General features: G+C 42.4%; 1 protein-coding gene across 4 annotated transcripts; it reads right to left on the bottom strand.

Moving 5' to 3' along the window:
- Window positions 1-14901, bottom strand: agfg2 (ArfGAP with FG repeats 2). Of its 4 annotated transcripts, none has more exons than XM_087177853.1 (15): window positions 14779-14901; window positions 12501-12820; window positions 11510-11603; window positions 9969-10084; window positions 8541-8685; window positions 8018-8138; window positions 7806-7910; window positions 6199-6231; window positions 3819-4058; window positions 2821-2893; window positions 2639-2682; window positions 2346-2438; window positions 1391-1510; window positions 246-316; window positions 1-59 (listed from the first exon to the last, which is right to left on the bottom strand). In XM_087177853.1, the coding sequence occupies exons 2-15, from the start codon at window positions 12665-12667 to the stop codon at window positions 12-14; spliced, it is 1470 nt and encodes a 489-aa protein (XP_087033979.1). In that variant the 5' UTR covers window positions 12668-12820; window positions 14779-14901; the 3' UTR covers window positions 1-11. The 4 variants fall into 4 exon arrangements, with proteins under 4 accessions (XP_087033979.1, XP_023276613.1, XP_087033978.1 ...); XM_023420845.2 differs by lacking the exon at window positions 14779-14901 and adding an exon at window positions 13787-13922; XM_087177852.1 differs by lacking the exon at window positions 14779-14901 and adding an exon at window positions 13787-13896 and having other exon boundaries at window positions 12501-12890.
- Window positions 14902-15208: the final 307 nt, after the last annotated feature.

Here is a 15208-nt window from a genome sequence, read left to right as displayed (position 1 = left end):
TGGGGGGGGGGTCAGATGAAAGGATTTCGCGACGTCCCTCGACTGGGGTAAACATTCCCCTAAGAGACAAGAGAGGCATGGTGAGAATGAGCAGGCAGACCTTTACTATACTTCCTGTAGTTTGCAGGAAAAGAAGAACTTGCAAAAAATACCAATTAGCCCCCCAACACACACACACACACATACACACTTTCTTTTATCCCCCTGAAGTGCACTTGTTTGCCAGGCAGTGAACGCGTACTCACAGTAAACGGGTTCACCGACATCGGCCGAGGGACTTTGGGCTGAGAGTCTGACGCAGGGAAGGAGGCAAAACCTGCAACATGATGCACGCATAACATGAGAGAAAATAACACGTGGTGTGAACACAGCACTGAAACCAGAAACCGCAGATAAGAAGGTGAAGCAGCAGCAGCAGCAGCTCCGTACTGGATGTGTGAATTGGTATTCTTGGACTGTTGCTGTGGGTCACTGTTGAAATAATGAAACATTTGCAGCTTCACAGCTTCTCAGTGTTTGATCTGCAGGCGGTGCACATATAGTAGGTGTCACACAGGCAGCCAGTGCTGCAGTGTGTGTGCAGTTTCTTGTTTTTATCTTAAATGTATATGAGAGGGTGTAAGCCTGTCATTTACCCATGTGTGCTGTGATTTTTATTTCTCATCTTCCTGAGCAGGTTACAGAGCGATGTTTGTGAGCCTCAGCTCAACCTGTTCCTTATGCACAATGTCAGCAAAGATGGTTTGTTGATTAATAGTGCACATCTAAATTATGAACATGTTTTCTCATTAAAAAATAATTACAGTGTGGAACTTAATGTGTAAAAGGATTAAAAGATCTCTATCAGACCTCTGTGTTGTGTTCAGGTACACCATTCGATTTACTGTAATGTTCTCCTAGAAGATTAAAGGCTTTGTTTGTTATGTGATACGGGTTTATTTCTGATCGTATGATGATTTAAGGCTTATATTTTTTTAATGAAAATCTCTGGTAACTTCTTGCGGTTGGATGATTACAGCTGTGTTCTCAGAGTGGAGTGTCTTTGTGGCAGACTTAATTAGCAGAGCTTGGGAAAGAGGACAAAGCTCTTCGTTAGCGATGCGCTGTTAAATGTAAGAAGTTGTGTTCATGTTGGACAAACGGTTCTGTGCTGCGACAATGTTTTTAGTGTCTCGTATTTGCTGGGAAATTGTTTGTGTGATACAATAAACCACCACTTCTACCAGTGCTACATTCTTCTCTGAGATTTATCACATAGAGTTAAATTTTACATGAACGTATTTACGCACAAAAGCTGTGCTATTGAAATTAAATCATCATAAGTGACAAAACAACACCCACATAAGATATCAGACTATGACAGATACAGTAATAATATAACAAAAGTTACCATTGGCTTCCAGGTTGCTGGCTGACTCATGAGGAAATGCATTCTGGGTGGCAGGCGCTGGGAAAGAGGCAGACGGAGGGAACACAGAGGTGGGCGAGGTGACAAACGCGCTGGAGTCACCTGGGGAGAAGAGAGACGCCCACGTATCGTGAGATCAGGCAACACATAATTAATTCAACAGTTGTCGGCTGGTATCACATGAAAAGGCAACCGACGGAGAAGCGTGTCTTGAATATACTGCAGAGCCCGCAGGCCGCATCACGCAGTAATGAGCTATCTGACCAGTCGGATGTAAACTGAATACATCAACACATAGTATGGTTGAATAATTCAAATGGATGGATAGGACACTGACAATCAGCTGCCATTATATCTTCTATCTTTTCTCTCTTTCCATCTTTATACAAACCTATTTTTTTTGCCTCTAAAGTTGCTCCTTGCGGGACAGATAAAGTATTTTTTGCAAAGATTGATCAGTATTTTAAGAATAACAAGGAAAGAGGTTCTACATACAGCATCTGGATTATGTCAATAAAACTGAAAACTGTCAAAATAATGACACACGATCACAGGTTAAAATATTCAAACCCTATGAGCATTTTATTCACAGTTCATGTCTAATTATTCTCAAAGTCATCTTTTTCTCTATTGAGGAAATACGAAGGTGCATAAGTATTAACACGTATCTCTGTAGTAGTGGTATTTGTTCTTTTAGTCTAACTGTCTGTCATCGTGTGATGCCGTCGTCATGGCCACACCTCCCTCTTTGGGGGGTGCCGCTTCTGAACGATTCTCTCACAGATGTATCTCGTTAAGCAATCTTGCATTCTCTCTGTTAATTGGAGTTTAAATCTCACCTGTCTATATGAATTGTCACATCCACGAGTATGTATAACATGATTAAAAGCCTTAAAGAAAACAGAGATAAATGAAGGGCCATGGACATGAGTCTCACCTCCTGAGGCATTGCTGAAGGGGTTACTGGGGGAGAGGGCAACAGGCTGCTGGGAAGCAGAGCTGGAGCTGGAACTGAATGGGTTGGGGAAATCTGAGACACACAGGGGGGAGATAATTCACAGTGTGTGGGGTTAACAGGGTACATTCCTGCCTATTCAAACCAACGCTGCTCTGAGTCAAACAGATGCATCCTAATTAGGGGTGTTGGGTGGCTCCAAAGATGATGGAGCTGAGTGTAAATACAGTGCAGGTTAGCAGGAAGGATCAATGCAGCTCGTGCTCGGTACCTACTCGCAAAGGTTTGGGAGCTGGAGTGTGTATCGACACCAGGGGAACTGGGGAAAAGTAGAAAAATGGAAGATCAATCAGAGTATGACCTTTAAAGGGCTCCACACACAGGAAATTTAAAGATCTGCCATGTTAAACAAAAGCTGATTTTACACGATTTTATTTATTTTTTTTTTTTTTCCTACCTGGCAGGAGTCGAACTGGATGAAAGCCTGCTGCCAAAGATGGCGCTGTACTGCGGAGGACCAGCAGGTGGAGCTGCAAACAAGCATTTCACACTGACCACATCATAACCTCAGGGCTCTAATGAGCGCTAATTCAAGAAATCAAGAGCTGCTACTATTTTGAATTGTGGGTAAAAATCTCGCAATGAGTTCAAACAGTTGATCTTAAGCATGTAAGTCATCAAAGAACAAAAGCATTACAAATATGCGGAATAAAATATGGTCTCTGTGTTCAGCTTGATATGAATCAAAGTGAGCTGGGGCAGAAAATCAATAACCTCCTTACTCTGCCAGGCAAGGGAGGATGTGATGAAGGTGGAAAACAACAAAGCTTCTTGTAGAAAAGCTTGAGGGCTGCTCAAAGGAATCCTTTGCATCTTGGTCATTAGACAAATACAGCTGATTTTGAAAACAAATCAAGAAGGCGCCTTGAGTCAGGCTGTGCATGATCTGGAGCAAATACAATGAGTATAATTCAACTGCTAAAAGCCTTGGCATTTGGAGTAAGGATGTTACGCAACATAGTTGAGCCGGCCTTGACAATCTATATCACATGCACACACTCGAACACTCCCTCTGCCTCTGTATCTATCTATTGCACAGTGGTGGAAGCAATACTCAGGTCCTTCAGTTAAGTAAAAGTAGCAATAAAACAATGTAAAAATTATTATATTATATTATATTATATTATATTATATTATATTATAAGTAACAGCCCTGCAATCAAAATCCTACTTACTGTAAGTAAGAGTAGCTGCAGAACAATGGCCCTTGTGACTGATCTAATGCTAGTTAATACATTATTAAATTGTTGATGCAGCTCATCAAATGCGTATGTAGCATGTTACTGTTGTAGGAGGGTGAGGTGGAGGTACTTTTAAAAACTTAACATACAGTTTGGTAGTTTAGTCTAGTGGTAACATGAACATTAAAAGTCACAAATTCAGACATTTTCCCACCTGTGGTCGTTTCAGAGAAGACGCTGTCCAGCTGCGACACGGCAGCGTACCTGTCCTGGGGGTTCGAGCCGCCCACTGGGGGTGTTGTCTGGCCAACACTGGCAGGCTGCTGCTGCTGCTGGGACAGAGACTGGGGCAGGGGCTGTGGCTGAGGATGGCTCATACCTCCAAAGTCCACGCTGAGAGACTTGGGGAAGGCCCTAAAGGGCCCCGTGGCCCCAGAGGCTGATACTGTACGACCTGAGAGCGAGAGAACAAGACTGAGACTCAGTGCAAAGGCAGCAGGTAAAAGCTGAGAGGCTCTACTGATGTAATTCACAATATGAAACTTAAATCTACAGAGCCAAAGTCATTTTATTCTTTCTCTAATTCTACAAGTTAAAAAAAAACAGTAGGATTACAAATCCTCAAAGTGATTGATGGGCTGAGCAAAAATTCAATAATACTTAATTATATTCATAGTTTAATAAAATTTTGAAAAAATGTAAGAATATCATGTTACTTTTGAAACTAATGCAGAGGCAAATATAAAATTAAGGCCCATATAGTGACTGTTTCTGTAACGTTCAATCATCAGTAGATTGAGTTTTCTATATATTAAAATTATTTTTTTCTGAATACTGGGAAACTCCATCTGCTGAAGATGATCATGGGTATGGTCAAAAGCCCCAGAACAGATACTAAATGGACCTACAATCTCAATCCAAGTGTAATTGTTTTCTCAGTTGCTGCTTTCAAGGTTAAGAATGAACTTTGAACCTCAAAAGGACTTTGTGAGGAGAAAGAAAATCTCCCTACAAGGTCCATTTAGTAGCTCTTAAATCACATAGTCTCCATCAGTATATGGACTTTTCCCCAATGCTCCTAGTTGTTGAATTTGTAGAGGTTCAATTTTACATTTTTTGGAAACACTCGTCCATTTAACATAAAATCTGAGGTTGAAAGTTCACTCTTGACTTGGAAACAACAGTTGACGATACAATCACACAAGGTTTATTTAGTAACTGTCCTGGGGCCTTTGATCACTTCAGCTTTTACACCAACATGGCCAAGAGGTCCTGAAGGTGCTCTGAAAACAAGTCAATTTTACCATCTACTGAGCAAACTCCATGTGCTGAGGAAGTTCATGTGATGTGATCAAAAGCTACAGAACAGCTACTAAATGTCGATTTTTTTTTCGTCAAAAAAATAGAGACCAATTGAGGAATATTATTGAAGAAATTTGGTTTGTTATCATGTTAAATCCAGATCAGTTCATGGACATTAGTTTGATTTTATGCTAGCAATTATTGTTATAAACTAGAATAAAAAATATATAATTATTTATATGTGCACATTCAATAAAAAGTGAATCAGACAACATAAAACAACGTAGAATAAGGCAATTTATCTCATGCTACATTAACATTTCCATGCTGAGGCTTGTCAAAGGCAGGGTTAGTTTGACATATCACGAGAATGCATCACTATCATGGTTAAGCATTAACAAAAAGTCAAGCGGCAGAGCAGCAAGCCAACAAGTTCTTGGAGAGTTTTCAAAGCACCAAACAAAAAAAAAAAAAAACTGTTAGCCGGTAACAAAGGCAGGAAATTACGATTAACATCTTTCCATGTAGCAAGCTTTCCACAAACAGCATGCTAGGATAATGTTAGCTTGGGGATTCAAATAAAAACACAGCGTGTTTTCCTCTGTCAGATGACGAGTCAGAGACACAGACCAGACTATACTGGACCTGATACAGATTATCTGAAGATATAAAGCATGCGAGAGTCAAGCTGCGTGTTTTTGGGATATGATCATACATTCCAGGAGAGTTTAGAGATACAGCCTAACTTTGCAAACGCACCTGAACTTCCTACAATACTTGTTTGTGATGTTAATGTGTGTTGTGGGATTACAGCTGTGTCCTACATAGTTTTTAAGTACTTCAAGACCAACGTGGAGGGAAATATCAGCAGCCCTCCGCAGACGGGGGCAGGAGCAGCTATGGCCTAAAAATAACATTACTTTAAACTTGTTCTTCTTCCTCTGAGGGAACAGTGCGTGTGTGTGTGTGCGTCTCCTTGACCCGCTCAGCCCTCAGATCCGAGCTTTAAAGTGGGAAAGCTGACTGATGAAGAAAAATATCGACTCCGGTTGCAGCATGTGACACTGGCCAGCCCGTGACTCGAGTGGCTAAATTAATATAGAGTGTAGAGTGCTGTGTCTTTTCTCAAACTGCTTCGAGAATCAAGTCAAATTCACATGCATGTGAGGCATGGTCAGCACCACCACGGCCCACAGATTGGCCATCTATTATGAATGATACAGCGTGAAGAAGCTTATTGATCGCAGCCATTCAGCACACACTCAAATGCATGGGTTGGTGCCGTGTCTTACCTAAAGTGAAGTGGTTTTTGAAAGAGCTACTGGCTACGAGGTTGAGGAGGAGAGGAGAGTGACATAAGATAGACACAGGGGTTAAACAGAGGGAGGAGAGGAGAAAAGAGAGGAGAAAAGAGAGGAGAAAGTGTCACTTGACGTCATATGAAACTGCCGTCTCTGCTGTCATCTGTGGGCCAGCTAAGCGGTGTATTGAATTTTGCTTTTCACGAAAGACGACCCAGTATGTTAAGATGATGACATGGACCCATTGTAAACCCACACAATGGTGAAAAAGCTGAAAAATGATGACTCCCTCTCCTCTCTTTATCCTTCCCAAAGTGACACTTGGAGCCAACAGCCATGAGTGGACAGCATCATCAGTGAGAATCAATGAAAATATTCAACTGACACAATACACTGGCACTATACACTGCCAAATTTCCTCGCTGGAGGCTCAAAGAACAGAATAGTATCCACTTTTAGGAGATAATCCATGCGGCCTCATCGCCTTTCTTAGATCACATCAAGGTGCAATGGAAAGAGGAACTGGGTTCACAAATATAACAAACATCGTGGAGGTTAGCAGTTGGTTTAGTGCATTCATCATTAACATGCATCAGACACAGGCTACTGCCGTTCAGGCCTCATCGAACTGGTAGTAAACAGGCAAATCTCTTTCCATGAATAGATGAAAGCTGCTTAAAGGGTAAGGCTGGCATCATTCTGTATTTCTGTTATCATTAACAAATCCCATAGAAAAATCAATGCCAACAACGTGTTGGTCTCAGTACTTCTATGCCACTCAGCACCAACCCCATTGGTTCCTACTGAAGGTGTAAATCTTTAAAAACGGTTCACTGATCTGTGGTTTCATTTTCATTTACTGAAACAGCTGTGCACTGAGGTTTGTTAGCAGTCATTACTCTAACAATAAGAAACAGTGCTATTTTTTGGGGACTATTTTCAGTGGCGGGATAATACACATTTGGTGGTGTTGTAGGCTGGCTGTTTCCCCCTGTTTCCAGACTTTATGCTAAGCTAAGCTAACAAGCTGCTGGCTGTGCCTTAATGTTTACTCTACAGACATGAGAGTAGCTTTAAGGTTAAAATAACCAGAAAGGAATGTCTGTTTTGGCTAATCCAGCAAATTAAATACCTGACAATCAAGGCACATCTCTCCAAAAATCATATTAAATCAAATATAGCAATAAACCAGTCCTGATTATTGATTTCTGATATTTCAAAACAACATATCCAAAACCCAGATCACGGCTGAGGCTGCAGCCTTCTCTATGTTTTGCCTGCACAGTGACTGATTCTCCTAAAATGGGAAGGGACTACATTACCATCTCATAAATGCTTGTTTGAAAATCAAGCACACCACCAGAACCAAAAACCACGGAGCTGTATAAGATTTAGCAACGATTTTTTGGACAGATTTCTGGATGAATTTCCATCAGTGTGTATTCATACTATATCATTCATTAAATGTTATTTATGGGTTTGTGTGGATGCATGAAGGAGTATATTCTGAAAACACAATAAAAAATATTTCAAAATTACACTTTACAGTTATATTGAGAGAAGGAAGAAAAACAAAGCGCCCAGTGGGGGGGACACACCTGATGGTCGTGGGAGGGCAGGGAAGGAGGGGGCGTGGCTCTGAGCTCCCAGCGCTGACGACAGGGAGCCTGGCCGCTGTCTTTCTATCCCGCACAGGGTGGGATCTGTATCGCAGAGAGACAACACATAGAATAAGAGGACAAAAAAGTGAGGGAATCGATCAGATATAGTCCAAAAATATCTAACCCTCCTCTAAAGATCAACCCCTGACCTTTCAGAGGGGGGTCTCTGAAGCTTTGGGAGCGCGATGGCCTAGCGGTGAACACGTCGGTCCGCATGTCGGCAGGCGAGATCGCAGGCGCTCGATCCCATGATGGCAGCTGGGACTGAGACTAAAGGAGGAGAGACAGGGAGAAAGAGAAAGAAGCAGATGGGAGGTAGAAAGAGAGACACAAAGGCTGAAGAAATGAGTGTGTTTCATGCTTTCTCAATAATTCATACGCAGGGGCTTTGATGTCGAGGTTACCTGGCCCTCTTACTGTCCAACCCATCAGTCCCTGTCTCTTTGCTGCAGTGTGGAAGCGAAATCAGGTCGTTTCTTCACCTTCTATTCTCGTTTGCTTTTCTGGCTCTCTTTGAACTACTTGTCTCTTTCACTTCCTCTTTTTCTACCACACCCACCCGCTCACTTTCTCTCTCTTGAATCTTCATCCTTGTAGATTCACCCCCCCACTTTATCTCCATCACTCTCTAAGGCCATCACATGCACAATCCAGACACATTACGCCTCTTACCAGTGGCCTTGTGGCTCTGGCGTTGGGGGGCAGGTTATGAGTCGGGGCCTGGCTCGCTAAGGGACCATGGGAAGGGGGCACAGCCTGGACCCCGGGGCTCCAAGGACCCTCAACATCTCTCCGGTTCTTACTTTTGGAAAAATGCCTGCAAAAAGATTGGGAGATAAAGTGAGTCTTTGTCACTAACAAACCTCATAAAAAAAGCACAATTAATGCTCTGTTCATCAAACGTCACGACTAAGAATATGTCTAGGGCTCGAAGCTAAACCAAAACAGAAACTGTTTTTTCACACACTGAAAGCAGCTATTATCCTTGGGCTAATTTTCTTGAGTAGGAGCCTCCATTTCAAACTGTGAATGTCTAATTTTGGAACAAAGATCATTGGTGGTTGTTTGGATCTAATTTTGCCCTGTTTCACCCTTTCCCTTCTACAGCTGAAAAAATTACATGTGGTCTATTTATCGATTAGCCCATGGACAAAGAATGAATCCATGAAATGTTTTATAATTGAGTCATCTTTTTTTTTTCCCCAAGCAAAAATGCCAAAACAAGACTGAGAGTCTAAAGCCATGCTAGCAGTTCTGTAACACTGAAGCATGCTAACATGCTCACAGCAAGAATAGGGGTTAGATTTTAGATGCAACAGTGACAATGCTAACGCGCTGATGTTTAGCACGTATAATGTTGCGTTCATGCAAAGTCAGCATAATGGGAAGAAGAGGAAAAACAGCTCTTATTCCACCTTTGGAGTGTTCACACTTTAGCTCTGATGCTAACTTTGTGCAGCCTAAACTAGTTACTTTTGATGCGACACATGTAGCAGCTTGTTACCGAGTGAAGCCAGATACAAGTAAACAGTGCACAGCTCCTATAAAATCAGCTGAACTGTAATAGTGTTAATATTGGATTTTATTTTGATGTGGCGTTAACTGCCAGCGGTGGAGCATTCGCAGACATTCTGCCTGACAGTTTGTTGACATTTTCACCAAGTGGGAGAGATTATTTAAATTCCAGATATCTCTGACTCGGTATTACAAGTCAGACGCTGACGTGAACAGTTTTTCTCTTTCGTGGTAATTCATCCAACACCTGTCAACACATTTCACACAAAAACGTCAATCTCATGGCGGCACAGGAGGAAAAAGTCCTGAGGATTCATTCACCGTAAATGTCTGTAGTAAATATTTCACTCTGGATTAAAGCTGCTATCCTTAAAAAATATTTTGCTGTTTTTCTTCATCTTAAATTTTAGTAAACTGAATATTTTTGGCTTTAGGAAAGTGTTTGAATCGGTTCATGTAGAAAATAATCAGCAGATTGATCAATATTTTAAAATAACCACCAGTTGCAGTTGCCTATTCACCTCTGAGCCAGCGCTCCTGCCTGGTTACATCAGCATGTCATTACTGCAGATGAAAAATCCTCACCATTTCTTCTTCTCGTATTTGTCCTGGAGGAACTCTTTGAACTTCTGAGAGTCCTTCATGTCGGAGCAGCCGTCCGTCTTTGGGTCAAACACACACAGCCAAGTCCTCCTCCCGACCTGAACACACACATTTAGCAGGAAAACACTTAAAAATCATGTGGCCTTGGAGAGTCATGCAGCATCAGAAAAAGGGGGGGGGGGTCCTGTGTCTAATTGCTGGAGCATAAAAATCAAACCACAATCGCTGTTTTTGTTTGACATTTAGTCTCAGCGAGTCTCTCACAAACACAAACAGGCTCTCATCAGTGATTCATCTCAGAGTGCGGCAAATATTACTGCCTGTGATGATCACTCATCAGAGGACAATGAGGAGTCAAAGCTGGATGATGCACACCTCTGCCTCTCCTCACATTATATTTGACACACACACACACGCGCACACACACACACACACACAAAAACACACGCACACACATCCTGGCCAACAGCGAGCAGATAAAAACAGACAGCACTCATCTCGACAGCCTGAAACGCTTCACCTTTTACCTGTGTGATATAAGCCTAGGCGTGAGTGCTGCCTACACCAGTTGTTCCCAGGGTGGGGGCTATGGGCCGCCTCATTTTCATCTTTTATTGCACATGTTTACTTATATATCATTTCACCACCTTAAAACAGGAAGTTAGAGTTACACCTACACTACACATTTAAGTTTTAAAACAGAAGAGATACGCAATAAATATAAAAATTTGCATAGTACAAAGGCCCTTGAATATACCACATGGTCACATGACAGCTCTAGGTTTGCTGGTTGTCATAGTAACGCATGGTTAGCTTGATTGATACAGGATTTTAGTGAGTCTGATATCGATATTCGGCCATTAAAAAAATGTGTCTGCGGTATATCTACCATAGAGCTGAAAAAGATTCTGATTATTGATTTTGATCAATATCATTCATTTATTGATTGTGGCTTCTCACTTGTGAACTGAATGTTATGTTTATTGACAAAAAAAAGGGATCTGAAGACGTCACTCTGGACTGTGTTCTGGGCATCAACATTTTTGATAATGATCCTTTAAATTATATTTTTGCCAAAATATGAAGTGAGTGAGAAAAAATCTCGATGAAGGGGTGTCCTGGTTTAAAAACAAAATTTGGGAACCACTGGTCTAAACACAGACACACACACGCGCAAACACACACAAACACAGACAGAAAGGAAATGGATCGTGGTTTGGGTGGGACAAAGTGCTGGTCCTTTTGTTTCTTGGCACTGTGTGAAACCCAGCAGTAGCATTCTTCCCAAGAAAAAAGCTCGACCACAAAGGCTGGTTCAACTGCTCGCCACAAGGGACGTTTCATATTCCATATCACATCCACAAAGTTTCGGTTTTAAAACTGAACTCGGACCAAAAAAACACAAAACTCATGAGCTGCTGCGTTCGCTTCGTGACTTTGGATGACCTCACAAGTGTGAATAGCCACAGAAGTCTTTGCAAAGTCCCACCTCCACCTGGAGCCCCAGGTGGGACGTCACTCACCTCGTTGCCATGGTTCTGGAGGAATTCCACTTCCTGTTGGGAGAAGGTTGTCATGGAGATAGACTTGACTCTGTGAGGAGGGTTGAGGCCTCTCCTGGGACACAGAGGAGAGATGGAGAGAGGAATTTGGAGTAAAATAAGGAAGAAAAAAAGGAAGATGTGTAAGATAAGTCTTTCCTCTGAGACAAGACAGAGGACAGAGCAGGTGGGAGAGGAAGTATTGAACACGTGACTGTGAATTTAAGGGCAGATTTGTTGTGAAACAGGTGCCACACACACACAAACACACATACACACACCCCTTTGTGACAGAGAAACATCATGTTTTCAGTAACCAGAACCTGTCTTCGCTCTCCATGCTGGGGACACAAAGTGGGACACTGCTGAACGTGTGAAAGATTGCGCAATAACGCTCACTAAAGTGCTGAAACCGTCTTCCTGAGGAGTGCTGGGACTAGGCTGAACATGCAGAACAAAATGTGACAGCACACACACACATACAAACACGCGCATGTCCACGCCCACACACCGGAGAGGAGCCTGGACGGAAAGAGAGAGAGAGAGAGAGAGAGAGAGAGAGAGAGAGAGAGGGGGGAGAGAAAGGTAGTGTCAAACCTGCACCATGACGAAATGAAACGTAACTCAGAGCTGGAAAATGACCAACTAGCGGTCTGTCGTTTATGGAGCTGTTGGAAGACACGCATGAGACAGAGACAGAGAGAGAGAGAGAGGGAGGGAGAGAGAGAAAGAGAGAGGTAGACACTGCGTAAATTAATGTGTGCACACAACCACGGCTGTTGCACCACACCATCACTCCCTGTTTACGCTGAAAAAATAAGCCAGCAAACTGTCAATCTGTCCCTGGATGGTGCATGGTGTAATCTCAGGCCTCCTACTTTTACTCTGCTGCTCCATCAGTATCTGTTTGTCTCCACGCTGATGCGAAATGTGCAGTAAATAAACCCAGGAGGGGCGGCGGGTTTTTACTCACAGCATTCCGGAGCACGACGTGCAGACGAAGCTGCCCACCGTGATGTCGGTGTAAGTCACCCCGGGCTGGTTGCACTCGAAGCAGTGTTTGTTTACTCCAGACTGGGCCAGCTCCCGGACCTTGCGGGCACAGATCTCCTGGTTGTCCCGGTGCTTTCGGTTCGACATTTTATTCTCTCCGGTGCCTGACGGCCAGGCTCGGTGTGAAGCCGGTAACACGCCGCTGTCCTCCTCCTGGATCCCCTCCGTTTACCCCCTCGTCCGCGCACCTCACGCCCGCATTATGGAAGCGCTTTTATGCGGCTTCACTCCAATGCATGGCTGCACAGAGGAGAGGCGCGTCAAGATAGACAGAGAGAGCTGCAGACAGACCGGAAATACTATATATTCCCTTCAAAATAAAAGCAAATGACAGGTGTTCGCTTTAGATAACAGTGACAACTCCACTTTTAAGTTGCCTGTTTCTTTAAAAAATCTGTTCCCATATAACCACTGGTTATTTCATCAAAACTGTTAGTAGGTCAAAGTATTTTCCAGTTCTTCCATGTGTATTCTGCGAATCTGCTGATTTCAGGTCACTTTCACATAAAGGAGAAAAAGTGAAAACTGTCAGATTTGAGGGAATATATTTGTCTGTCTGATGTCAAATTCAAGCTTTCTTTTTAAACACTTCATTCTTGACCTTGGAATCAGCAGCTTACACAACAATCTGCCCACAAAGTGTATATAGTAGCAGATCTAGAGCTTTTGATCGTGTCACATGATCTTCTTCATCAAGATGGAGTTTGCTCAGTCGTCCTAGACGTTGCAGATGTTTATATTTCTATAGTATTTTAAGGACTTCATGCCCTGTTGGTTTCAAAGTTTAGTTTGAACTTTCATCTGCTGAGGATAGCACCAGAGATTGTTTCGTTAATAGCTTCATCTTGTTCGTGGTATCTATTTACTCATTCAAAACACAGGCCTGTTTGTAATCAGAGTAATCTGATTTGTGTAATACCTGATCTAATACCAAGTGTCTTATTTGAGACACATTATCTCTAGAAAGGACCTGAGAGTCATGACAGAGAGGGCGTGTTACAGTTATATTCTTCATGAAACAGGTTTTGATTATCTTCTTTTAAATCCCTGGTATAAAGGCCGTGTATAAGGGGATTTCCAAATGGTGTGTCATACAAAATTCCAGTTTTACTTTAAAGATTGGTCTTCGTAAGCAAATTTGTTTTGAAATAATCAGCAATTACTGTTAAATAAACTGAAAGTGCAGGGTTGCTCCTGCATTTTTACCTGATCTTGATTAGTCGCTGTCTTGAGAGAAACTCTGTGTTAAAATCTCGTTTGTCTGTTTCTTTTCTTACTGGAGAGCTGGCAGTGAAGGGATGACAGAAGTTGAGGGGGAAAGGATGGGTAATGACATGTACCAAAGGTCCTTGGCTGCACATGAACTATTTGGTCAGCACATTAACCCCAACCTCACCAGACTGTCACCAAAATGTGGTTCTAATACTTTTAATATTGCAGTAATACTTCATTATGCTTACATGGTGCATATTCTTAAAGAAATGTGTTTTTGGTCAAAGTCACAACAGGGACCCAGTTAGTAGATATTTTGATTTTTATATCATTTAAGTTGCTACACTGGATTTTAAAAACCCCACTCACGGTGGACTTGAAAACTAAGTCCAGTGCAAACCAGGCCGTTATTTTTGAAACCCCCACCGGATGTGACACCTTGAATTCTGTCAGACTTGACGTTTGGACAGATGCGTAGGGGATCTCCTGTCAAAGACAAATAAGAACCTGTCGAGCAGCCAAGTTTGACATCGTCCAACAACCGTTGTATTTCTTTTTCATAAGCAGCTGTCTCCCCCGAGTGTCTGCGTCTGCTGCACTCTCTGTATGCGCCATTTACGCACACGCCCCGCGTGTTTTTTTGGCGCAGCGCTCCTGACGCTTCAGCGCGCTCTGGAAAGGGGACAGATTATTTTAAGGGTCTCAGCTCAGGACAGCTGGGGAAAGGAAAGAAACACCGAAGCATTTTTTTAATGACTATAGTTGGTAAATTTAAAGTTCACAAAAAGTTGTCCGAGAATCTTTATTGTACATTAAATAAAGAGACCTACAATTTGTTTCTGGAAGTCGTGGTTGGTGTTTTTCTTTTTAAACCTGTTTTTCTTCCATCGAAATTATATTCCCACGCGACGTCGATGACTGGCAGAGAGAAAACATCTCAGGACTATTTATTTTGATGAGGCAACTTAGCAACACAAGGGACTTACCTTACGCCCTTTCCGTGACGTCTATGAAGATATATCTGAGGTTTTCAGTCACTGGCACACAGACAGAAACGGTCTGATCAGTGCCGAGGTCAGTGAAGGCACCACAGTATGTGTGATCCTGTGAGTCACTGTTATCCTCTGAGAGACAGAGTCGCAGGGAAATAAAGACAATCTGCAACACGAACCAAAGTAAAGGAAGATAAATATCACAGCAGTCACGTTGCTTTCAGATGAGCTAGTTAACCCTGCAGTGACTGTCTCTGTTCAGCAGGGGGAGCCACACACATCACCGCATAGATAGATAGATAGATAGATAGATAGATAGATAGATAGATAGATAGATAGATAGATAGATAGATAGATAGATAGATAGATAGATAGATAGATAGATAGATAGATAGATAGAGTAGGAGTGTTTAGTTCTTGCATT

This window comes from Seriola lalandi, unplaced genomic scaffold (genome assembly GCF_002814215.2).
Source record: "Seriola lalandi dorsalis isolate HSWRI2012SDOR001 ecotype SW California unplaced genomic scaffold, Sedor1 jcf7180002054658, whole genome shotgun sequence".
NCBI lineage: Eukaryota > Metazoa > Chordata > Actinopteri > Carangiformes > Carangidae > Seriola > Seriola lalandi.
The sequence above is the reverse complement of the archived record's forward strand: the minus strand, read 5'-3'. Positions and strand labels throughout refer to the sequence as shown.

What these genes read in the sequence shown, in the direction of transcription:
- agfg2 (XM_087177853.1), bottom strand. Translation starts at nt 12,667, where the DNA reads ATGTCGAACCGAAAGCACCGGGACAACCAGGAGATCTGTGCCCGCAAG. An exon ending in TCCAGAACCATGGCAACGAG is followed by an intron (nt 10,085 to 11,509) that starts GTGAGTGACGTC and finishes GTGTGTGTTCAG; the next exon opens with GTCGGGAGGAGGACTTGGCT. An exon ending in TCCAGTTCGACTCCTGCCAG is followed by an intron (nt 2,683 to 2,820) that starts GTAGGAAAAAAA and finishes ACTTTTCCCCAG; the next exon opens with TTCCCCTGGTGTCGATACAC.